At 39.0% G+C, this 24743-nt stretch overlaps 1 protein-coding gene across 1 annotated transcript in view; it reads left to right on the top strand.

The window, feature by feature from the left end:
- Positions 1-16565, top strand: part of FGF9 (fibroblast growth factor 9) — a 29873-nt gene extending 13308 nt beyond the window's left edge. The window contains exon 3 of the mRNA XM_006017620.3: positions 14887-16565. Coding sequence (XP_006017682.1) covers positions 14887-15132 — 246 coding nt within the window. The 3' untranslated portion in view covers positions 15133-16565. The remainder of the gene's footprint in view (positions 1-14886) is intronic.
- The last annotated feature ends 8178 nt before the right edge of the window (positions 16566-24743 follow it).

The raw sequence follows: 24743 nt of genomic DNA, 5'->3' as shown, positions 1-24743 counted from the left end.
AACTGGCTGGGGAGGTTAGATGGCCATAAGAACACAGGGACTTGAATTTGAAGGAGGCTAGGAATTTCTTTAGTCAGAGGTGCAATAGCTGTCTGGAACCTGTATTCTGGTAAGGGGGAGAAATTGTACAGAAGGGATTCAGAGCTAACTGGATGAATAACTATCTGAAAAGGCTATTGAGAGTAAGCAGAGGGCCTAAAAGAAATAGAAAAAAGGACTGATTAGCAAGGGAAACTATGTCTAAGAGGTCAAGAAGAGAAAGGGTAAAGTGAGACTTGCCAAGAGTTAAGGTGAGTTAGACCTGACAAAGGATATTAAAATACATATGAAGACATTTATCAGTGATATAAATACAAAGAGTACGGGGAAAGGAAAAGTGAGATGCTTTACTGTGAAGGTTGTGTGGACATGAAAGATAATGTAGTCATGGCCCCAAAAGTAAATGAATATTTTGCCTCAGTTTTCAATAATGGCAATGCTGTTGAACATTGGAGCAAAGGCTAGGTGGCTAGTTCACAGGTCAAGTAGCAAGACATAAACTTGTTAAAGGGGATGGTACCATAAGACTGAAGAATAGTAAACATACTATCTGTACTTGAAAAGAAATGAAAAAGGTAATCTGGGCATCTATGGGCCCATTAAGTTGACTGCAGTAGCATGCAAGGCTTCAGAATGAATTTTGAAAGAAAAACATTGGAATCTGGAGGTGAATGTAATATGGATTTACTTGAAGGTAAATTGTGCTAGGCTAATCTTTCTGTGATAAGAACTGATTTTCTAGACCAAGGAAATGGAATAGATCTAATCCAGGTGTACTATAGTAAGGCAACAGGGTGAGTACCACATGGAAAATCATTAGCTTAGGTGGAAAAGATAGGTAAGGAACAAGCTGGAAGGGTTATGGCAGAGGTAGGCAATGTTTGGCCCGTGGGCCAGATCGGGCCCATGTCGAACTCCATTTCTCAGCAGCCCCGCCTATGCCACTTCAGCTGGGCTCCATGGAGATCCCTGGAGCGGTGGGCCCTGACAGTGTGGGCTGTCACGGTCCCTTGCTCCCAGGGTCTCTACGGAGACTGGCCTGAGCAGTGGTGGCAGGGCACATGGCTGAGAGGGTTGCTGCTCCGGGGCCCGGGCTAGGATCTCGCAGCAGTGACGGTGTGGGGCCAGAGCTGAAGCAGAGCTGTGATCTGCCCGTACGCCCCTGTGACAAGCGTGAGTTCTGCGAGCAGGGACTTGCAGGCAGTGGATTGCGGCTCTTCCCTGGCTCTGGCCTGCGCTATCACTGCCGCAAGTTCTGGCCCTGGCCCCAGATGCATCTCTGCCCAGCCATGTGCCATGCCAGTGCCACTCGGGCTGGTCTTCATGGAGACCCTGGGAGTTTGGGGTTGTCACAGCCCCACGCTATCAGTGCTTCACCACTCCTGAGTTTCCATGGAGATTTGTCATTGCGGCGTGGGCAGGGGCTGGTGGGAAATGGAGTCCAGCCACCGGCTAAATCTGCAATTTTGCCTACCGCTGGGTTATAGGAATATGTTGTTTTGAAAAGGAAGTATTTGGCTGGAGGAAGGTTACTTGGTCCTAGGCCCAATCTTATTTCATATGTCAATTAAGGCCCCCAAACAGTAGTGTGTGCTTATGGAATTGGTTGATGATATCACAGTGGAGGCATTGTCAATATAAAAGAGGATCAGAATATCACACAAAAAGAACTGGATGACATTGAGGACTAGAGCAATAGAAATGGGATGAAATGGAAGTGTACCAAGTACAGGGTTATGCACTTGAGGGCTTGTAATAAAATATTTTGCTATAAACTAGGAGGTCATGAGGTAGAAACAATAGGAGAAAGACTAAGGGATGTTGATCAAAGGATGACTGAAATCTCTTAATGTGACATAGCTATGAGAAAAAGGCAAATGTTATCCTAGAGTATATCAGGGGAGGTATTTCCACTAGGGATGGGGAAATGTTAATGCCATTGGACAACTGCACAAAACACTGATGAAACCTTGTGGAATACTGTGTACAATTTTAGTCAACTGTCTTCAAAAAAGATGCATTTAAATTGGGACAGGTGCCAAGGAAAGCTACTAAGATGACTGGAGGAAATGTAACAGCCCATCTTATGAGAGGAAACTAAAAGCATGGCTTGATTAACCAGTGTTTTTGGTGGATGTACTACAAATTAGCTCCATACCCTCCCTGAGATCCTTGTCACCTGTCCAATCTGCTACCATGTTTTCTGCTCCCTGCCCAATCTTCCACTGTTGTGCATGTCCCCTCCCTGGCCTGCTGTGTGCCACATATGTGTGGAGGTTGACTACCCCTGGCCTAGACATATAAAGTCTGAGAGGGGAAATGATTGTCTTCCATATACATATTAAGAGTGTAAAACACCAGATAGGGAAAATAACTATTTAAGCTAAAGGACAATGTTTGCACCCGAAAAAATGCCATACACTGGCCATAAATAAATGATCTGGAAACTAGAGGGTTCAAATCCTCAGAGGAGGGAAGTTCTGGAACAGTTATTGAATAGAATAATGGAGAAAAAGCCCAAACTGGAGCTTGATAAATTTATGATGAGGTTTTCTGCAATATAAGGGGACTGTACTTAGTAACCTAGGAAGTCCCTAGCAGTTCCATTGTTCTACTTAATTCTTTATTTGTGTTTTCAGTGAAGGCTAGGTCTGAACCTTTGCTGGTGGATTTCACTAGGACAATTGTGCTTGGAGTCTCAGGTTCATGTGAAAGCAGTGGCCCGTTGACTTTCAGCACCTCCTTCTCCCTAGCTCTGAAGTTGCCAAAGGTGCCTGTTATTTTAACCCTTTCTTTTGGGGCTTGGGGATCTCAGTGAATTCTAAAAAGGTGATGCCCAGTTCTAAAAGGGTCTTTGGTTGTGTATGGATGGGAAAAATGTAAACCTTCTTTCTTCACGCCACTCTGCTGTAGGGCAGGAAACAGCTTGCCCTGGTGTTGGCACCACCTTTGTTGAGACTACAGATGTGAGAGATGCCATATGATCCTCAAGAGTAGTTGCTACGGAAAACCCGTGTATGTTTTCTAGTATCCCTCAGCTTCCAAGATTATCCTTTTAGGACTTGTCCAGTGCAATCTGACTAAAAATTGGATAGTGTAGTTGTGAGGGATACAGAAATAAGCTAAGGAACCTGTATATCTATTTGAGAACTTGCGAGAATATCCTCTGTAAAAAACATTAGATTGGAATTCTTAATAAAACCTGAAATCAGCACTGTGTTCTGATATCATAATTTAATGATGTCATCCTACATGGTATTGGATCAATACTGATTTGGGGAAACAGCTAGTGAATCACCAGCACTGCTTCCATTGGCACTTAGGTTTTTGTTGGAGAGCTAAGTTTCAGGTACTGACTAGGTCTTGCAAAACTAGATGGGGTAATAGTAGATGACCTAAGTCAGTGACTCTCAAACAGGGTGCTGTGGCACCCTGGGGTGTCTCAAGATCCATTCAAAAGTGCTGTGGGATGCCACACAATGTTAATACTGTTACGTGTACAAACATGATTCACAAGATTAACCCAGAAATGTCAAATAGGAGTCCATGGTGTTAAAAAACCTTCTGCCCTATAGTAGTCTTTCTGAGTTGTTTATAACAGAATAATTGCTCTAGGAATTTTCTGCAATAAAAAAGGAGTCAAAACTAAGAGCTGGAATTTTCTTAGGGGTGCCTGAAGTTCAAGAAGGTTGAAAACTACTGACCTAAGTGATTTCTCTGGTCTCGCTGTTTTATGGTTCAGTGATGAGCTTCTAATAGACCAGACATGCTGAAGTTATTTCTTTTAGTTAAACAGTTGACACACAGTAAGCTAAAAATTTCCAAAAGAGTTACATTGCTTAGTTCTTAACTGAATTACTTCTCCTTTTCTCTTTCTCTGCATTTAAAAAAAATGTGTGAATTCTGGGTACTCATGAAAATTGGGAACCAACAGACACAAGCAAATGTGCAAATTTTTTGTGCAGCTGTTCAAGTATACCTCATTCTAGATTTGCAGCTTCCCACCTGTTCATATCCTACATTTTTCAGGAGCTAGCACAGTTAGTGATCTTAAACTGTATTAAATTGTGGTTTTGTGGATTATGTTTCCTAGGGAATAGGGTAAAGATATGGAAGTGACATGTTAAAATGCATAGGCAAAATGGCACATTAGATATATGCTTGGAAGCTGTTCACAACATCAGATAGAGATAATTTTCTTTAGATTTGACTCAGTAGGTGAAATATAATACTTTTCACTTTTACTTGCTTTTCAGGAACAGGTTAAAAGCTCAGGTCTCCATTGACTTAATTAGGAGATTTGTATCTCTAGGTCCTTACCCTGCAGTTTATATATGTTCATGCTGGTCTGGTGGTGTACAACAGTGCAATTGATTTATAAATTGAGAAATCCTAAGGAACAGTGCTCACTTCAGTATAAATCCACATCCTTTAAAACGCTGTTTGTAAAAGATCATGATTCTTTTTGTAATGGGAGATTTTGGCATATTGTACTAGAAAGTGAGTACTGTGCAATGACCACAGAAGGAAAAAAAAAAGACTTTAGTGGTTTGGTGCTGAGCACTTGTGAAATCTTGCCCAGAATGCTTATCATTAAAGGAAAAAAAATAAAATTTAGCAGACTAAAGTGATTATGGTACATTGTAACTATGCTGGAGAAGCAGCACTTTAGGCCTGCTTCTGCTGCCATAGAAGTCAGTCAGAAAATTCTCGTTGACTGGCGGAGGTAAGTTTGAGTCCATTCATGCAAAACCTATAGGTGGTGGGCTTGGGAAAGATGGTGAAGGGATCTGAGAGCCTATTTCAGTGAAGGAGCAGTTTAAAAGGGAAGGACTTGGCCTTGATGTGGAAAGGGTGAACAAAACTGCCAAGAGAGATATCGAGCAGATCATCTGAAATTACGCTCATTCAGAGAGTAACGTTGACTTGACATTCTCGATAGAACTTAACAACGATGAACGGAAGCAAATACATCAAATTGCCCAAAAATATGGGCTTAAAAGTAAATCGCACAGGCAAGGTCATGTTAGATACTTGGTGGTAAGCAGAAAGAGGCGCAAGGAAGATTTGTTAGACCAACTAAAGCAAGAGGGCCAGGTTGGGCGTTATGAGCTTATTATGCCTCAAGCAAACTGAGATGCACGGTGCCCAGTTTTACCAGTGAACGCAAAACAAGACTGATTTCCTAGCTCCTGAATTAGAGAGAGAGATGCTACATTTCCTTATTGTGGGGCATATTCATGCTGAAAACGTTCTATGTTGCTCATTTTAATTTTGAAAATGTTGTTAGGAAATTAGAACCTGCCAAGTTTTGTCCAATTATATTAGCACGATCCAGACGCCAATAGTTCTGTTCCTGTATGTGTCTTTAGTTCCTCCATATTTTAATAGTTTTGTAATAGCAAAAATGCAAGTCCAACCACAGCGAATCTGACGCCACTTAAAATTATAGCTACCTTAGTCTTTTTGGACCCAGGAAATAAATATGCCTTTGTTATTTAAAAACAAACAAACAAAACAAAAAAAGGAAAGAAAATGCAGTTTGGAGGAAAAAATATGTAAAGTTGGTATTAATGACAATAAAAATAGTTTTATTTCTGGAAAAATTTTTCAATAACATTTTGGGGCTGGACTTGACAATCTTCTGAGGTCCCTTCCAGCCCTAATGTCTATGAAATCTATGAAATTGTTATTCTGATAGTATCCCCAGATCCTGATCAAGATAAGAGCCCCATTGTGTTCACACATGATAAACATACATTTAGGCATGGTCCTTGCCCTAAAGTGTTTGCAGTCTAAAGAAAAAATTTAGTCTTTGGGCACTTAGCTGTTTTGAAAAAGTATTATGTTTAAATATCTAAGGTGACATTTTGGCCACTTAGAAGCAATGAGAGTATTGCATGGACTGCATTTGGGACAGGATTTCACTCAGTGCACTCAAAGTTGAATTCTTGTTCAGAAAGTTTGAAGGTAATCCTTGAAGTCATGTTAATATGCAAGTGTTATCATGTGAAAAACATTTCTTTTAGATGCTTTATAAAAAAGAATGAAATAATATTGAATAATTTTGCCCATAGGAGTTTGAAGTTTGATTCTGGGGGGGGGAGGGGAGGGGGAGCAGGGGTGGAAAGGGATGTGTGTCCATTGCCTGATTCCTGCAGAATAATTGCCTGATCTTTCACCTTTTCATTCATCAATTCAATTGAAATCATAGGACATTTATAGATCTCCAGGAGGTTGGAGGTGGGGAGGGCAGAGGGGGTGTTTTAATTAGTGCAGCTCTGAGAGCCAAGCTAATTAAAGCTCCAAGAGTGTCACGTGTATTAGTGTCCCTGTGCTGAAAAATAGCCGTGGGGCACTTTGAACTAAAGCTCATAAAACGCAGGAGTGCTGATACACGTGATGCTGGAGCAGCAGCAGACTCGATTAAGCGCATCAGAGCAGCATCCCTGCACGTGTATAGGAACAATTAGATTTTTTTAGGCAAATTGACACACTGTCTTTAACAAAGCTGAAATTAACTGTCTGGGTAAAGTATGACCTAATACAGAGGGATTTCACTGGTGTGGGGGTGGGGAGTATGGAGATAACAAAAGACCCAAGCCAGCTGACGTGTCTAAGAAATCATTGATGGCAGAAGCAGCTGCACGTCTGAAAGCCTAATGCAAGGCATAACAGCACAGAACATATTCCTGGCCTTTTTAGAGTTCTCTGATATTACGTGTCTTGTGTCATATTTAGGAAAGGAATTACAAAAAAATTTATCATTGAAACCCCTGAGGTGCCTTTCCATGGAGAGACGAATGGACAAATGAATCAGGATAATCTGGAAAACAAATCAAGAAATAACATTTGTATAATAAGGATCAATGTCTTAAAGGAAAAAAAAATGATTTATTTATACTGAGTCTTCAAAGTGTAAGGCCAAAAGATCAGGAAGCTAACAAAAGCATAATCTTTAAACACCTAAAATTAGTAAGATTATGACTTCTTTTAAAAAAAGAGCAGATGTTTAAATCGCCTTAAAATAGCCGACTTTTCCACCCAACTGACTAATGTAAGGATTGAAAATCAATGGGAAAAAGTAGATTCCATGGGGGACAAACATTGGCTATGGCCTCAGGTTTCCAGCTATCTTTACTAAGGCCATAAGCAAATTCTACAGGGTTCTGTCAAGCTCCAGTGGAGGCTTGGCATACTTGATATTTTTTGATATAACATAATAGAATGTGGGAGTTGGAGGTGAGTTTGGTGAAGTTACAGTCTTCAGTCAATCTAAATGTGGCTGAAGCTGTTCTTTTAAAATCTGTATTTTTCCCTTTTTAAAATCATTACCAGACTTCATAATTCAACTCCTATTTAAATGGATTTTTTTCTGTTGATTTCACTAGAAATGGGGCTGTGTCTTATATCGGCTCCAAGACCAAAGGGTATGTAAAACCTTGCTTCTGATTCTTGGAAGGGTTTACTGTTATACATTTAGCCAAACATGAATTAGATACTCAGATAACATTGACATAACATCAAGGACTGTAGTCCTTGATTGTGCCAGGGAAACACAAATAAAATAGAGGTTAGAAGGCTTTTAAAGTATGGCACAGTATAGTTCCAAATCTACTGGCATTACAGACAGTTGAAAACACCCCACAATTAGTCTTTCTGTTGTTTTCTTTACAAATTGACTTCCTTGGGCAGGGTTGGTAAAGAAAACTCAACTTCCAATCTGGTACCATTAAACTGAATAGGCGTTAGCTCTTCTAATTTTGAAATCAGTGGAGCAGTGATAGTTTGTACTAACCTTTGTAATTTTGTCATTGCTTTCAATGGCAGTAAGGGCAAGCTTTCCTATGGGTGAACTCCGTGCATTTCAATATCTGAACAGTGAAAGAAAGGCGCTTTTATCAGTTTCATTTGTCTGAGTATATGTAAAGTGTTCCCATGTTCAGGTAGACCCCCTTCTTGGAACAGCGACATTCTTGGCAAGAGTGACTCTAAGTGCAGTAAAGCTTTCATCATTTAAAAATATTTGCATTTCTAGTTAGAGCTCACTTAAAAACTTGACTGAATTAAAATGTTGAAAATCAAATGGAGTGGATATCAGTAAAATGAAGGTATGTATAATGAACTTGGTGCTTGTAAAAGGTGTTGGAGGAGAAGAGGGAAATTCTAGTTTTATTGAAATCAGTGATAAGTCTTGGGATTTCAATGTTAGTGCCAAAATTATTTATCTAAAAAAAATAATTGTCTCCTTCCTATTACCCCTGATATAGAGGGACCACAGCTTCTTTGAGTAGTTTTTCATTGCTGACTCTACTAACAAGGGGAACAAGTGCTACTAGGTCTGCTGACAATTTTAAAATGACTTTCTAGGCTCTTCTCAGTCTGAGGTAGTTCAAACCTACATCTCTGGAGGGTGTAACCAAGCTATTAGCAAGGCTGGGTAGAGGCACCTTTCATTTCTCTTACTGAAGTTGGGTTGCTGCCTGGAAATCAATTCAAAATTTCTGGAGCTAGGAAAAGAGAGTATAAGAGGGACTCTGGTTTTGTGGCATAGTGGTAGGACAATAAACTGGGACAGGGTATCCCAGGTTTATGTCAGTTTTTGTTCAATGGCTACTTAATATAAAATATATGACTGGTGACAGAAGCAGGGATTCAAAACTGGGACTTCCCTTTCTCAGGTGTGTATTCAAACTAGCAGGCCAGGGCAGCTTTTAGTATACCCACAATACAGAACTAGAGGCATGTAGGGAACATTCAGACCCAACAGGAAGATGCCTAGTGGATCACAAGTTTAGACATAGGCAACTTGAATCTTCCTAAATCTTGTTTTAGAAGCCTATTGCTTTTAAAAAAAAAAAAAAGGGAATTAGGTGACTAAAACAGGACTTTGATGGACTTCAGGTAGTTAAATCTGAAATTGGAATCCTAAAGAAACCCTTCTCAGGAATCATTCCTCTTTTTTAACCCAACTGCCAAATGTAAAACACATAATTAATCCTGGGTGCAAGCAGCAGAGCCCAACACCTTCCCCATTACCTCTACCCCCCACAGAATGTCAATAGGCTACAGTAATGACACCTCTTCCTCTTCCTGGCTGCATGATTTTTGCATTCTAGCTGTACAGTGGCTGAGCTTTAACAATAGGGATGAAAAATACTGCCACCCTTGGAAGTGGGAAATGAGGATTTGAATAGCTTCAGGCCAACAAGGGCCTGTGACCCATGTTTCCTACTTCCTGGGTGTGTCTACGTGAATTGCTAGCTGTGCAGTAGCCTGATAATACTGTGCATTAGTGGGTCATAGCACAAACAGTGCTAATACACTACTGCGCAGTATTATTAGGATACTGTGCAGTAGCATTACTAAAAAGGCACTACACAGTAACTCCAGTCACTGTGCATTTATTTAGTACTTGATTATACAAGAACTAAATTAAATGCACAGTAACCACTGCACATAAATGAATGTGTAGATATGCCCCCTAGATACCTGCTCTAACCAGTAGGTCATTAAATAAGGGGAGGGCAGTAGCATTGTCACCACTTACTCTGGCTACACCTCAAAAAGGCAATGCCTGTAGGTTCCTGATCTCAAGAGCAGATTCTGGACTGTGGATCCTGAGAGGATGGAGTGAACCTACCTTGCAACCCTAATTTGGGCCTCTATGCTCTGGAGAGGAATGGGAGTTCAGAGACACCTTTGTACTTGGTATTTCCTATTAGCTAGCTCTAGGCAGTTCTCCACTTAGCATGTAGGCTTTTGTACTGCCATTCTTAGGCACCCAGCTCTGCTTAGGCATGGTGAAAGGAGCCTGGGCACCTGATTCTTGATGCTGGGTTCTATGCTGGGGTCCAGAAGCCTAAAATTTAACTTTGCAGGGCCTAACTTTGTTGGGCCTAATTTCTTTATAGGGTGTGCCCCCAAAATTCTTTTAAATGTTTCACCTTGTACAGTGTTTGCTAATGGGGGTGCATGCACAATAAAACTGTCTCATGAAATTACATTAACAATTTAGGAGGGGAAGCTAAGATTAATATAGTATCTTGTTGAAAGAACAAGATGACCTAAGGCAGACCAAATATAATTGCACAACTGGGGGCTGGCCAAGACACCTGCCTTAACATCTTAGCTCTTGTTAAAAAATATTTAATGATCATATCTGGCCTGAATTTCAATTTAACATAGTAGTAGGTAGACCTTTCCTCTAAAAGTACAATGCCTCTTACTTTTATTATGGGACATTCTTTCAGCAGTATAAAACTCTTTAAAGTCAAAGAAATTTTTGATAGGTTTTTATAATAAATTATCAAATTATTTAACAGCTGAGAGCTGACTGAATAGTGTCAAAATATTGGTTGAATCACCTTTATCTTGTTTTTCTTCAACATGCACAAAGTCAGATATTTAACAGGAAGTATTCAATGAGCTTTATTCACTACGGAAGCTTTATTCAATGAACCTTATTCACTATAATTAGACGGAAAAGTGGCACTGCCTAGTTACCAGTACTGTTTCCAACAGTGGCTGTGGTTTCCCTAGAGGTTCTCTATCCAATCAGACAACAAGCCTGCTTAGTGTGTGTGATCAGACGAAAGGATAGCCAAAGGGTTTATGACTGCAGTCATATTTATGACATCTCTTCAATTAATTACTGTATCTGAACATGATGTTACACTATTGTAATCTAAGTTCAATAGCTTGTTCAGACCATTGCATATGAAAGACCAATTTTATTATAATGCCATCGTTTGCAAGTAAACCATGAAGGGAAATGCTTAAAATAATAGTTCCTTTTTAAAAAAATTTTCATAGCACACACAATACACTAGGCCTGTAAGATGAAAGTAGCATATACGCATTTAGGGGAGAATATACCTCTAACCATGAGCTTACTTTATAAAAGATGAACAATCTTTGATATAATGCATAGGAGACATATTAAGAGTATTGACTGACCTTTTAAACTGACTTACTGATTTCTTTTTATACTGTTTGGGGATTTTTGGATTATATAAGTATTTTTGAAATGTCTGTTTTGATTCAGATTAGTGTAGTAGTTTCATGGGTCAGGACAAAACTGTAGGTTTTTTTAAAATAAAATTGTTTGACCCAAACGCACAACAGGGCATGTTTGTTGTTATATTAGTAAAATTGGGCAAAATAATTTTCTTTTGGTCACATTTCAAAGTAAGTCACATAGTTTACATGTAACCATAATTAACAGGCCTTCAAAGGAAAAAGAGAATATTTTTGGACAGGACATTGTATTTTACTTTCATTTACTGATCAACACAAATGTCTACTATTAAATATTTTTCCAGTAAAAGTTACTAGCCCTGAGAATTAAGCTATTCTCATAATACTGCCCATATGGATTAAGTGTTTTCTTATTTCCATACATTTTAAATCAGTTGCTCCACAGGAATATATATTAAAAATAATCTATTCAAGCCTTCATTGTGGTATCCTATAGTCCTCTACTTTATTAATTCATAGTCTTAGGTTTAATGGGGCTGGCTGGAAGTTTTGATGTTGTAATTACTGTTTTCTCTACTGCTAAGTAGTGGATAATATAAAAAGAAAAAGGGGTTTCCATAGTAGCTAATATTTGCCAGATTTTGTTCCAAAGTACCAAGTTAGCAGATTTCTGAATTAAACTCATATTTACTACTTGGGCTTTGTGATACAAAATATGTGTATACAACTACTTTAAAATAATTTAACAAAAAGCAGACCATGGAAATTCAGTAAAATAAGACTGATTGCTTCATAGTGAGTACTGTGTAGCCCTTTTACCATGACATCCAGGATATGGGGAGGAGTGTAAAGTCAAGTGTAATTGTGATCAAGCCTATCTTGCGGTAATTTGTTTGTAACCCTTATACAGTAGCTAATATGGGGCCTGATTCAAAGCCAACTGAAGTAAATGGAAGTCTGTTTATTTTTTCAGGTTTAAGTCTTCAGGTCAAGCCAGAATTTCTGTGCGCTCTAAACAGTTGTTTCAGAATATTATAAAACAGCTCTTATTTCCAGCTTACCCTGAAGTTGTGATTATATGTAAAGATCTAACACGAGTTTTCCTTCTAAGTGGGTAACATGCATTTTGATATAATATAGGAGGGGTCTAGTGATGTTCTAAAAGGAAAATTAAAACATTTAGTAGACAATGCAGAATACAGTGTAATATATAAACTTTTAACCAAGGTCTGTTGAGTAGTATACTGCAGTGTTGTCATAACTCATTAAGCCTGCTAGAGAAAGGATAGGCTATTTTAGACTGTGCACCTTCTGGGGATGGGAAAAAAACCTGTTCTTTTAAAAATATACATTTATGATGATACTAAAAAAAATCTCATCATTTATGAAATGTAGATGAAGTGAATAATTAATGTCTTCAAGAAAGGACAGAATGACATTTTAGGAAGATCTCTATTTTTAATAAGGATTGAATCTGCAGTGTATGTCATGTGATCTGATTCCCTGCAGAGAGTAGAAAAACTTAATTTGAATTAGTTTCATGTTCCCTGTGGAGCTACACACATAGCATACAACACCACTCAGCATCTGCTTTTGCAATTAAAGAAAACAAAGTAATTTTAAAAATCACTCCAAGTAAACAAAATGTTAGGACAACACAAGCAGTACTTAAATGTTATTCCGTTTGTACAGTATCAAGAAGATGCACATTACAAAGATGCCTGTTTTGTCTTCTGCGTATTCTCTGGATAGCTATTAGAGAACATTTAACTCTCTCAACTTCTGTTGATGTTAGTAAAACATGTTATTGTTGCAACTCCTTGCTCAAAGTCAGTGTGGTGATTTCTGGCAGTAAATCTTACAGAAGTAGGAAGCTAAAGAATTGAATTCTTTACCAGTTGAGGATTTACTTAAAACAAATGTGTCTTCTTATTTTTTCATAAGCATTAGTACTGCTAGAGACAAAATATTTCACAAAATTGTGATTAAAAATGTCCCAAGAAAGATGCATTTTATAAACTTATTTAAAAATAAGGGGCCATTTGAGTTGCTCATGTGTATATACACACAAACAAAGGGGGGTGGTAAAAGAGGGGAGGAGGAAGGGCATAGAAAAGAGTATTGCAGTTAATGGGACTAGCAGTATGGACAGATGAAACACAACGCTGCAAAAGGTAGGGAAGGAATTAGAATCCGAGGCAGGATCATCCCCATCTAAACCATTCTAGGCATGTGGTTATCTAACTTGTTCTTAAAAACTTCCAGGGAGGGAGATCTCACAGCATTTCTAGGTAATCAGTTCCAGAGCTTAACTGTCCTCATGGTTAGAAAGTTCTTCCTAATATCCAACATAAGACTGTTTAACTATATACAACTATAGACTGTTCTGTAGCTTGGTGCTTATCACTTTCCTGGGAGGAGGAAGATGAGGTTTTGAATCCATTCAGGCTGAGGTGAGCCTAGAAACCAGGTCTCCCACTTCCTACATAAACATTTTACCCAAAGTTATAAAGAGGTAGGGAGCATCAATACCTGTTTTATTGTTTATCAATGGCATGTTTTATTTGGGACAGTGACTACTGTGCTTTAAACTTGACTCAGTGCTGCTGGTACATGTTAGGTGGACTTCACACACCCCTATTGGATTGATTTCCTCGGGGAAGCAGGCAAAATTTAGGTGTATTACTTCCATATTTTATATCTAGGTAGGAGCTGGGTGCCTGCCTGCTCTGATATGTAGGGAGCTTTCAGGACTACAGGTTAAGCACCTCTTGGGTTTTACTGTTGTTGCAGTAGAATCCTTCCTTCCTTCTCTATGTAAGCACTGCACCCAGATTCTAATTAAGTCCAGTTTTAGTACCTAGGGTGCTTTTGTGCATTTTGCCCTAAATTATCATAGTATCATAGTCCTTAGGGTCGGAAGGGACCTAAACAGATCATCATCATTATTATTGAAGCCTATAGAACAAGTTTAGGTTTTTTTTTGCTGTATTTCACAATTTTAATCCTTTGTAATAAAGGTTAGAGCAAGTACTAATACAAGTTCAGTAACATCATTTTGCTGCTAGCTGTTTGCCAATATAGAGCATTAAAGTGTTTGCTATTTTTTGTTGTTTCTCAAAACAAGTTATTGGAAAACATTTTGCTATTCACACATGTATATATGTATATGGTTTTGTGCAATGCATAAATAAGAAAGTTCTGTTGAATCTTTAATTTAATATTAGTAATGTTTTAACATGCACATTTTGCTGTTTGTTATATGCTATACACAAAATGGGTGTGCCTACACGAGACACTACTGCACAGTGGTTACTGTGCTTTTATTTAGAACTTGTATAATTAAGAACAAAATAAATGCACAGTAACCAGAGTTACTGCGCAGTAGTGCCAGCAAATGTCTTTTAAGTGATGCTACTGAGCAGTAGCCAAATAATACCATGCAGTAGCATATTAGCACAGTTAGCGCTGTGATGTACTACATTGCAGTATTATTCAGCTACTGTGCAGTCAGCATCTCATGTAGACACAGCCAGTGAGTCACTAATATCGATACTTGAAGGTATCCAGGTACAATTGGGGTCAGACTCGATGATCTATTGAGGTCCCTTCTGACCCTAGCATCTATGAATCTATGAATTTTTAAAATACAGTGGGCACATCTACACGAGATGCTACGTCACACTACTGCACAAATGATTGTTATTGTGCCATCATCTAGTACTTCCTTTAGGAACCACTAAATGATGGCGCAGTAACAACGATACTGTAGCAGCATGCATAGACACTCAGTATGAGGCACATTAAATGGGTAGAAAGTTATTTTTGCTGTTATCTCCTCACTACTTTTTTCTTTCTTTTCCACAGGAAAAATTAACCCAGGAGTGTGTATTCAGAGAGCATTTTGAAGAGAACTGGTATAACACATATTCATCAAATCTATATAAACATGTGGACACTGGAAGACGATATTATGTTGCATTAAATAAAGATGGGACTCCAAGAGAGGGGACTAGGACTAAACGGCATCAAAAATTTACACATTTTTTACCTAGACCAGTGGACCCTGAGAAAGTACCTGAACTATATAAGGATATTTTAAGCCAAAGTTGACAAAGACAATTCCTTCACTTGAGCCCTTAAAAAGTAACCACTATAAAGGTTTCATGCGGTGGGTTCTTATTGATTAGCTGTGTCATCACATCAGCTCCACTGTTGCCAAACTTTGTCGCATGCATAATGTATGATGGAGGCTTGGATGGAACATGCTGATTTTGTTCTGCACTTAAAGGTTTGTCCTCCTGGAGGAGAGCCTATGCCCACTCGCTTGATTTATTACGAGAGAGAGAGAGTGTGTGAGAGTGAGAGATTGAGTGAAAGAGAAAGAGAAAGAGAAGCAAAAGCAAGAAGGAAAAAGGCCTGATGCATGCTGGGAAATAGACACGCTTTTAAATTTTTGATCAGTTGTACTTCGTCATATATCAGCATAGCTGCCATACTTTGATTCATCAGGATTTTTGGCTGGTGGCCTGCTCAAGTGTACGCTGCATTTACAAAGGCATGGAGGGTGCAGTCTTACTTAAACAAGAGACTTTTCAGTTAATTGCTCCCTGGGCAGCATCCCAGTGAGTTTAAAGCAAAGACCTCTTAGTAAAAAAATAAAAGGTTAAATTTATTTATAGAAATTCCAAAGGCAACATTTTATTTATTTTATATATTTATTTATTATATAGAGTTTATTTTTAATGAAATATGTACAGGCCAGATAGGCATTTTGGAAGCTTTAGGCTCTGTAAGCATTAAAATGGCAAAGGCCGCTATGAACCTGTGGTAAATTCATGCAAGTAAATATAAAGGTGCATGGATACAAAAAATTCTAGTGACCCTAATGTACTAAAGGCGACAATCTATTTTGTGCCCATATTATTGTAAAAATATGCACACCACTCATGACACTGAGTATTCACTCTTCTGACTGCTTGTTCCATAGCTTATCCCCAGAGGATTAAAGATAAAACTGGGTCTTCAAATTTATTCTGTGTCTGTAATATTTCCTCTCCTATAAAAAGTGACTTATTCCATCATTGTAAACTTCACAGTTCTGGAAAATATAGGGGGTGGAATATATTTTACTTGTTAAAACCTACTGCAGATTATACCAAAGCTAAATGATAAACATGCTTTTTTAAGCAGAATGCCAGAGACAAGCTAAGTAATGTCAACAATTGTACTAATTAAAATGCTCATAAATAGCACATAATGGTTTAAAAGGACAAGAACAAGATAAAGAGGATCACTTTTGAAAACATGTTTATTTGTGCACTTGACTATCTACTATGAATTATACAAGTTCCATAGGGGTCATTGTAACATCTTTTATGAAATTTGCTTTCAGTGTGAACTGTCATAATACTTGATATTAGCACCCTTCTTAAAGTAAAACTTGCAAAATGAAACTAATAAATCTCTATTAATAATGAGGGGAAAATTATTATACTTGCTTTTTTCTTCCTGAAGCTACCGTCCAATATCCATGAGTTACAAGTGAGTTTATAATATGTAATATATGCAGCTTTTGTAACATTTTATGTTTAGCTCATAACCACATTTTTAGCAATAATGATGTTTGATTTTGCCCTTAGGAAAGAGACTATCTTGTTACAATATTCTGAAGAAAATAGAGGATAGATTGTTAACAGCATAATTTAAAACAATGAAAGTTTAGGTTCTGAGCCTACCTCCACTGAAGTGAATGCAACTTTTTGCATTGACTTCATTGGGAGCAAGGTCAGGTTCTTCTAGACAACTGCACAAGGAAATTGAGTATGGTCATTTATATATTTTGGGGTAGCTACACATATGTTTCCCACCAGTTTTAATTTAATAATCCAAAAATATATTTTGTTCTGATAAGAAATTGTCCACATGATAGAAAAGCATATTATTTGACTTCTGTTAAGGAACAGCATATGGCTGAAGGTTATGACCACTTGTGACCTCTCTGTGCTCAAAGGTGTGATGTAATAGGTAGCAGAGGCTATATCTTGACTCTCAATACTAGTAGACTAAATTATGTGAAATATGGCATTTTCTAATAATTGTTACTGAATGATACAGCTATATAAATTAACTTAGTTGATTTAAGATAATTGGGGGATTGCCTATTTATTTGCCTATGGATGACATTATTGTCTAAGGATTCACAGCATCCTAATATATTACATTAAAACATTAAATTGTTTATTTTAATCCCTCCAATATTGCTGAAATGTTCAAATAGTTTGGCTATAGATTAACCAAATGGTAAACTACTTAAATAGAAGACATTATGCCTATCTGGTCAAAAGGGAGACATGGAGTTTCCAGGATGTATCAGGTTCTTTATTTAGAATTAAAGAGGTTTATTTAAGTGAACTGTAAAAAATAAAAATAAAAAGATTATAATGATCTGAATTTGTAGTAAATTCACAAACATCAGGACATTAGTCACAAATGTTAAAATATAACCATGAATTGAGGCTAGGATGGTAGGTCACAGTTTGAGTCTTAACATTGAATTACCTTGGATTTTTAGTCATAGGCAGATCATTAATATTAGTTGACATGCTTTTATTTAATTTACTTTTGTATTTTTCTAAAGAAAGGAGTAAAAACAAGAAAAAATGTTATGAGCTTACAGCAGTCAATATAAACTGTAACCAATTTACTCTAATAACCCATAATGGCATATAAATACTGAATTTATGTAAATATAAAAATATGTAATTTAACGTAGGATTTATTGCAAGACTGGATGGTCCAGGAGTTGGCAGTAGGCCACAAAGTCTTTCAGCCCAGGTTTACTGGTTTGAATTTAGCTCATGTCAAATAGTGAACAAAAGTTTGCTTGGTCACTTATGTAAAATGAATTAATTCTGTTTGTTTTCTAATGGAGTATGGTCCACACCACAAAACCAGTACCACCTTGGTGCCAGTTAGCACCCTTGCCAAGGACTGAATGGGCACAGAGACTCAAAAGCCCTTTGAGTGCTTTTGTGAACCTTTGAAAGCAGCCTGAAGATAATGGAATAAACAAAGGGTTGGGGGAGCTTGCCTGGATGCAGTGCCTGGGCTGTAAACAAACATAAATCTTAATTTTTTAGTACTATCAATCTGGCACCTTTCTTGAGCACTAAAATTCATTGAAGAAAAATCTGAAAAAATGGGTGTTATTTACTTGCTATTCTGTAATGGTGTGTAAATACATACAGAATTCTGTAATTTGTATAAATACATTGTTATAGAATTTTGAAAATTGGTATTATTTACTTGATATCCCTTTAGAGCTGGTTTTCACAATGATGCGTTTATGGAATTATGGCATTTCAAAAAAGGTCTTGTATTTCTAGGAAATCCCACATATAGCAAACCCATTAACATTTACGTTTCTTTTTCTAATTTGGGAAGAGGTGGGAAGATCTTTCTGCTAGAAGCTTTTTCAAGGATTTCACTCTGGGCAGATCTGTAAAGTATTTGGCCAATATGGAAAAATGTGCTTAAGGTCTAAATCGACTTTACTGAGTTTCTTGGTTCTGATTTAACACTAATATGGGACAAGCAGCGCTCAAAAATTAGGCAAAGGAAAACTTGGTATAGAAGGGAAGATGCTAAAGGGAAGAAAAGACAAATCTGAAGAAAATGGTCTGGTTGGCAGTCAGAATGGAATTTCACTCACTCTCACGTAGAGGAAAAATGAATGTTTTGATTATTGGGTATAAGAATATGTATGGAGAGGAAGAGGGTGAAAGAAGAATGAGGCGAGTGCTACCATTGGGGTATGTGAATGGGACAAAAGTTTACTTAATTAAAACACAAATAGGGAGAAAATGATGAGGTAAACTACTTGCTTCAAGATAGTATTTAGGTTTCCCCTAAAACAACATAGAAGGAAGCAGGGGAAGATATGGCAGCAGCTTCTGTGCCTTCACCCTATACTCATTTTATCCTTCAGAGGACCCATTGCCTTCACATTCTGAATTTCATACACATTTTATTTTATGTTGCTTAGCCTTGTAGTAAAGGTATCAAGTGAAGAGGAAAATATAGGCCCTCATATACAACATTAGAAATAAAGGGCTTTTATTGTACAAAAGTAGAAACAGGCTTACACATCTTACTTCTCTGTATGAACTCATGTTCTAACTAATATGCTTTGTAATACCCCTGTCACGTGGCTATTTTCCCTATCTTACAAATGGGGAAATTGGGCTACAGAAAGACTGAGGTCAACTTTCAAATGAGGATGCCTAAAGTTAGGCATGGCTTGATTCTCAGAGGTGCTGAATCTGGAAGCCCTGTTGATTCCTTGGAAACTGGAAGTTTTGAAAACCAAACTGTTCATCTAAGTGCCTAAATTTAGGCAGCCATATTTGACACTCTCTCCCCAACATTGGCCAGAATAATTTGTTACATAATTTATTAGTTTAAGTTGGGAATAGAAACCAAAAGATGGGAAAGAAGGGAACCTTGCAGGTAGGATATTAGAAGTGATTACTGTGTGTCATTTACAAAATACTGCATAAAACCAATCTTCTTGCCTTTTTTGGTAATTATGTATTTTAATAGGTTTTGCACATTCTTCTTTATTGGGAAAAGGAATGCTGTGCTCTGAATCTTTGAAGTACTTTGTATGATGATAACCATTTTTGTTGACTTGGCCACAATGTAGAATCATAGAAAATTAGGGTTGGAAGGACCTCAGGAGGTCATCTAGTCCAGTGGTTCTCAACTTTTTTCACACTGGGGTCTATTACCATAACTATCAGCATGCTGTGACCCACGCCCTCCTGGTCCCCGACCCACAGAGTCTCTCTCTCTGTTTCTGTCTCTGTCTCTCTTCCCCATAGCTGCTGCATCCGGCCCATTCCCTCCCTCTCCCACTGCTTTACGCTACCCTGCTGCATGCTTACCATGCCCTCCCTCCTCACCCTCTGCCCCGTGTGCCAGTTTCACGCAGCCTTTCAGCATTTCCCTTAGACCTCCCCACAACCCTTTAAACTTTTCTTGCAACCCACTTTTGGGTTGCAACCCACAGGTTGAGAAACGCTTATCTAGTCCAACTGTCTGCTCAAAGTAAGACCATCCTCAACTAGATCATCCTAGCCAAGGCTTTGACTAGCCTGGTCATAAAAACCTCCAAAGATGGAGATTCCACAACCTCTCTAGGTAACCTGTCCCAGTGTTTTACTACCCTACTGGTGAGAGAGTTTTTCCTAATATCCGACCGAAACTTCGCTTGCTTCAACTTGAGACCATTGTTCCTTGTTCTGTCATCTGCCACCACTGAGAACAGTCCAGCTCCATCCTCTTTGGAACCACCCTTCTTGTAGTTGAAGGCTGCTATCAAATCCCCCCTCAGTCTTCTCTTCTCCAGATTAAATAAAACCCAGTTCCTTTAGCCTCTCCCCAGAGGTCATGTGCCCAGCCCCCTCAACATTTTTGTTGCCCTCTGCTGGACTCTCTCCAATTTGTCTAAATCCTTTATGTAGTGGGGGGCCCAAAACTGGACACCACATTCCAGATGTGGCCTCACCACTGCCGAATAGTGGGGAAGAATCACTTCCCTCAATCTGCTGACAACACTCCTACTAATGCAGCCTAGTATACCATTAGCCTTCTTTGCAACAAGCGCACACTGCTGGCTCATATTCAGCTTATTGTCCACTGTAACCCCCAGGTCATTTTCTGGAGAGTTGCTGCTTAGCCAGTTGGTCTATAGCCTGTACCGCATGGGATTGTTCTGTCCTAAATGCAGGACTTTGCTTGTCCTTATTGAACTTCATGAGATTTGTTTTGGTTCAATCCCCCAATTTGTCTAGGTCTCTCTGAATCCTAGCCCTACCCTTCAGCATATTTACTACTCCCCCCTGTTTGGTGTCATATGCTAACTTGCTGAGAGTGCACTCCATCTCATCTTCCAGGTCATTGATGTGAGGGAAAAACATTATTTAGCCTTTTACGAATCACACTAGTAAATTGCCTATCAAGAATGAAGTGGGGAAGTGGGGAGCAGGGACAGAGCCCTGTGTCCACCCCCCTTTGTCCGGGCCTGTTCCTCCCTTTCCCCCTCTGCCCCTGCCACTTGGGGTTTGGTCCTGCTCCCCTCCTCCCCCGCCATGTCAGGCCCAGGCCTGCTCCTCCCTTCTCCCACTGCCACATTGGGCCCAGGGCTGCTTGCCCCCCTTCCCTCCATCACTGCTTGGGCTCTGGGCTCACTCCACCTGCCGCTGCCTCCAGGGAGCTCTGTCTCCGCCATCATGTTTCCTGTCTGGAATGCTCTTGGAGCACTCTGATTGGTTGTTTCAGACCACCAATCAGAGTGCAAATAAAGCATTATGGACAGACTAAGGCTTTTATAATATTAGAATTTGCTGTTGATTGTAAATGAGATCTGATATAATACTGCAGATACCCAGACTTTCCCTAGAATACCACTAAAGTGCTGTCTCTTTTCCCCTTACATCTGTACACTTCCTATTTCAGTTCACAATGGATAAAATAATATTTAGCTATATATTATTAATGATAAGGAATCATTTAACCTCCTTGAAAATTTTTGCTAAAGTAAGAGGGAGCTCTATTTTTATGTTCAGCTTCTACAAGATATGACTATGAAATAGCTAATGAAATAACCTTGAAATGGATTCAGCTGTCAACATGCTTTTCATGTTTATGCTAGGTAATCTTATCAAATGAGGATGATATGCAAAATGTGACCTATGAATTGTTTCTGTGTACTAAGGACATTATTTATATTTATCTTAAAACTGAAAGCAATACACCTAGAGGAAGAGAGCATTTCTTTAATGTTGCTATTCATGCATTTTGCTAAAATTGCATTTTCTGAAATGGAGGCTTTCTATAATTTCAAGTGCAAAGTTAATTGCTGATAAACAGTGTTTGAAAGGTGATTATAGAAACTGAAATAGTGCTCTGATCTTCTCATTACCATTCCTCTTTATAGCTATGCCCTTTTTAGCTTACTTCTTTATTTTGCATACCTTCTTTTAATCCAACTCCTACTTTCTTTGTTAATCGTGCTGCCTGCTGTTACTCTGCACACACTGACTCAGTTGTTGCCAATTCTATATCGTTGTTCTCTTTGGCTGTACTAATTTTCTGTTTCTGATCTTCTTATGTTTTTACTGGGAAGACACTAATAATTGTTCCCTTTGTTGTCATCCAGCAAGGGGAACTCAATTATCTTTGAGTAAAATTACCTACCACAATTAATTTCAGAGTTGTGGTGAAATTTCAGGAATTTTTACATATTAATTGCCACACTAAAAACTTGTCTTTGGGTGCTTCTACATGAGACGTTTACTGTGGAATTGTGTAACTAGCTCCTTAATAAATGTCTCAGCATCTACATGCGCAGTGCTATTAGGCCACAGTAAACTAATTAATTCTACTGTAGGTTAGTAATTGTAAACACCAGTACTATCTTATGGCAGAGTTTTTTTTCTTTGCGGCACCTCGTGTAGACGCTGACAGGGCTGGGTAGGGCATGAGGGTCCTTCAGTGCAGGGGCTGCCTGCTGGCTGGCCCCACACTGGAGCACCTTCGTGCCCCAGCCAGCCCCTCCACAGCAGGTTGAGCTGGGTTGGAGCAGCCCCCAGGCTGGCAGGCTGATCCCCGGCTCTGACCTGGCTCAATGTGCATGTATTCAAACACGGTGCCTGGGAGCAATAAAGTTTATTGCTGCGTATTAATGAAACATGTAGATGGGCCCTCTGTGCAATCCTCTCAGCAAGAATGACTAAATACTTACGTCTTACTTACAATAGTTCCAAGGTAATGGTATACTTACTCAATACATGTACCATTTACTTCCCATTTATGGAGCCTGGGGTTCCATTTATTCTTATATTCATTGTCTCCCTATTTATCTTCAACTCTACTTTTCAGCTTTCTTTTCCAGGGTTTTAGTTTTCTCAATCACACCTTGAAATTTCTGGGCCAATAAGCAGATGCTGTCTGCAAAGTCTAAGTCCTTCAAACCCACTGTATGTCTCTTAATTTCCCGTTATGTTTCTCATCACTGAATCAATAATCAGAAGAAATAGCAAGGGTGACAAAAATCACCATTATCTCATATATCTGTCTGTATCTGAAAGAGAGTTAGGTGGATTACCTTACAATCAGATCCATTATAAAAGGCTTTCACAATTTTAAATCTTTTCTGTAATTTTGTTATGTCTCAGTAATTTGCAAGTGACACACTTGTCTGTGCTATGAAATACTTTATGGAAGCCTATACAGTTCATGTGCAACACTAACAGTCATTTGATACTCTATTCAATGATGATTCTTCATATAGCATTATGATCTGCCATGATTTCTCTTTCCTGAGGCCAATGTGTTTGTCCCCAAATTGTATGTCCACTGTTTATTTCATCCTCTTACAATACTTTTGCCAGTAGTTTGCTTGTTACAAAAGAGAATATAATGCCCCCAATTATCATTTTGCAAAAGACCATCTTTCTTTGGGTGTTTAATAGGGGCGTGTGTAATGGGCCATATTCAATTTGGATTCAGATTCAGCCCAAATTGGGGACAGTAATGTGATTAGTTGATTTGGATCACTGTCCCAATTCAATTTGACCGAATCCGAATCTGAAGATTCGATGCTGATTCGGAGAGTCAGCGATTTGGCTATAGACACAGCTTTAAATGTTTTTTCTACATACCTTGAGGTACCAGCATGTCTCGTGAACACTGCGATGGTGGGGCAGATGGAGCGTCCCAGAGGAGCATGCTTGGCAGTGAGCCCGGAAGTGGACCGAAAATACTTCTGGTTCACTTCCAGGCCTGCCGCCGAGTGCACAGGGGGGACCCCCCCCCCATAGCTCAGCACTCAGCTGTGGGGGACCCAGGGTGCCACCCCCAGACCCAGGAGGCATCAGTCACCAAGCCAGGGGGCGGAGGCGGGGTCCCGCAACCGCTCCCTGGTGGACCTGGAAGTGGACTGGTAGTGCTTTTGGTCTACTTCTGGGTCTACTCCCTAGCGCGCTGGGGACCCCCCAGTGGTTCTGTGGGACTCTCCATCCACCCCAGCATCATAGTGTTCACGAGCTGCCTGGTACCTTGAGGTATGTAGAAAAAACATTTAAAGCTGTGTCTAAATCTGAATCAGCAAATCTTTCTGAATCTCTTTGAATTGATTCAGAGGGTTCTGAATCATTTCAGAGAGATTAAAGGGTCTCCTGATTCGATTTGGATTTGGCGATTTGGCTGCCAAAATGGGCCTAATCTCTGCCAAATCGAATCAATGACTGAAGCTTCGCACAGCCCTAGTGTTTAACCACCTTTCTTTTACGCCTAGGAACTTCGTCCTGTTCCCAAATTATACCAAAGACTCCATACATTGCTTCAATAGCACTTGGACCTTTAACACCTTCTCTAGGATTTCATCCCTCCAAGGATCTTTCAAAGGCTTTAACAGGTTTTCTCATTTTGTCTCTGAGTGTTAATCTTGAGAAGAAGCCTTAAGATCAAGATGAAATGGTACATGCTATGACTTGGATTCTCTCTGAGCCATAACACTATATTGAAGATAAAGGGAAATACAATTTTTTCAGGGAAGATAGGCAGAGTCCTTGTTTTCCTATGGGTTGCCTGTAAGGCCCTCTACTGAGCAGCATTTGGATGGCCCTGATGGGGTTAAAAGAAGTTCTGATAATTAG

Source organism: Alligator sinensis, unplaced genomic scaffold (genome assembly GCF_000455745.1).
Source record: "Alligator sinensis unplaced genomic scaffold, ASM45574v1 scaffold777_1, whole genome shotgun sequence".
NCBI lineage: Eukaryota > Metazoa > Chordata > Crocodylia > Alligatoridae > Alligator > Alligator sinensis.
The sequence above is the reverse complement of the archived record's forward strand: the minus strand, read 5'-3'. Positions and strand labels throughout refer to the sequence as shown.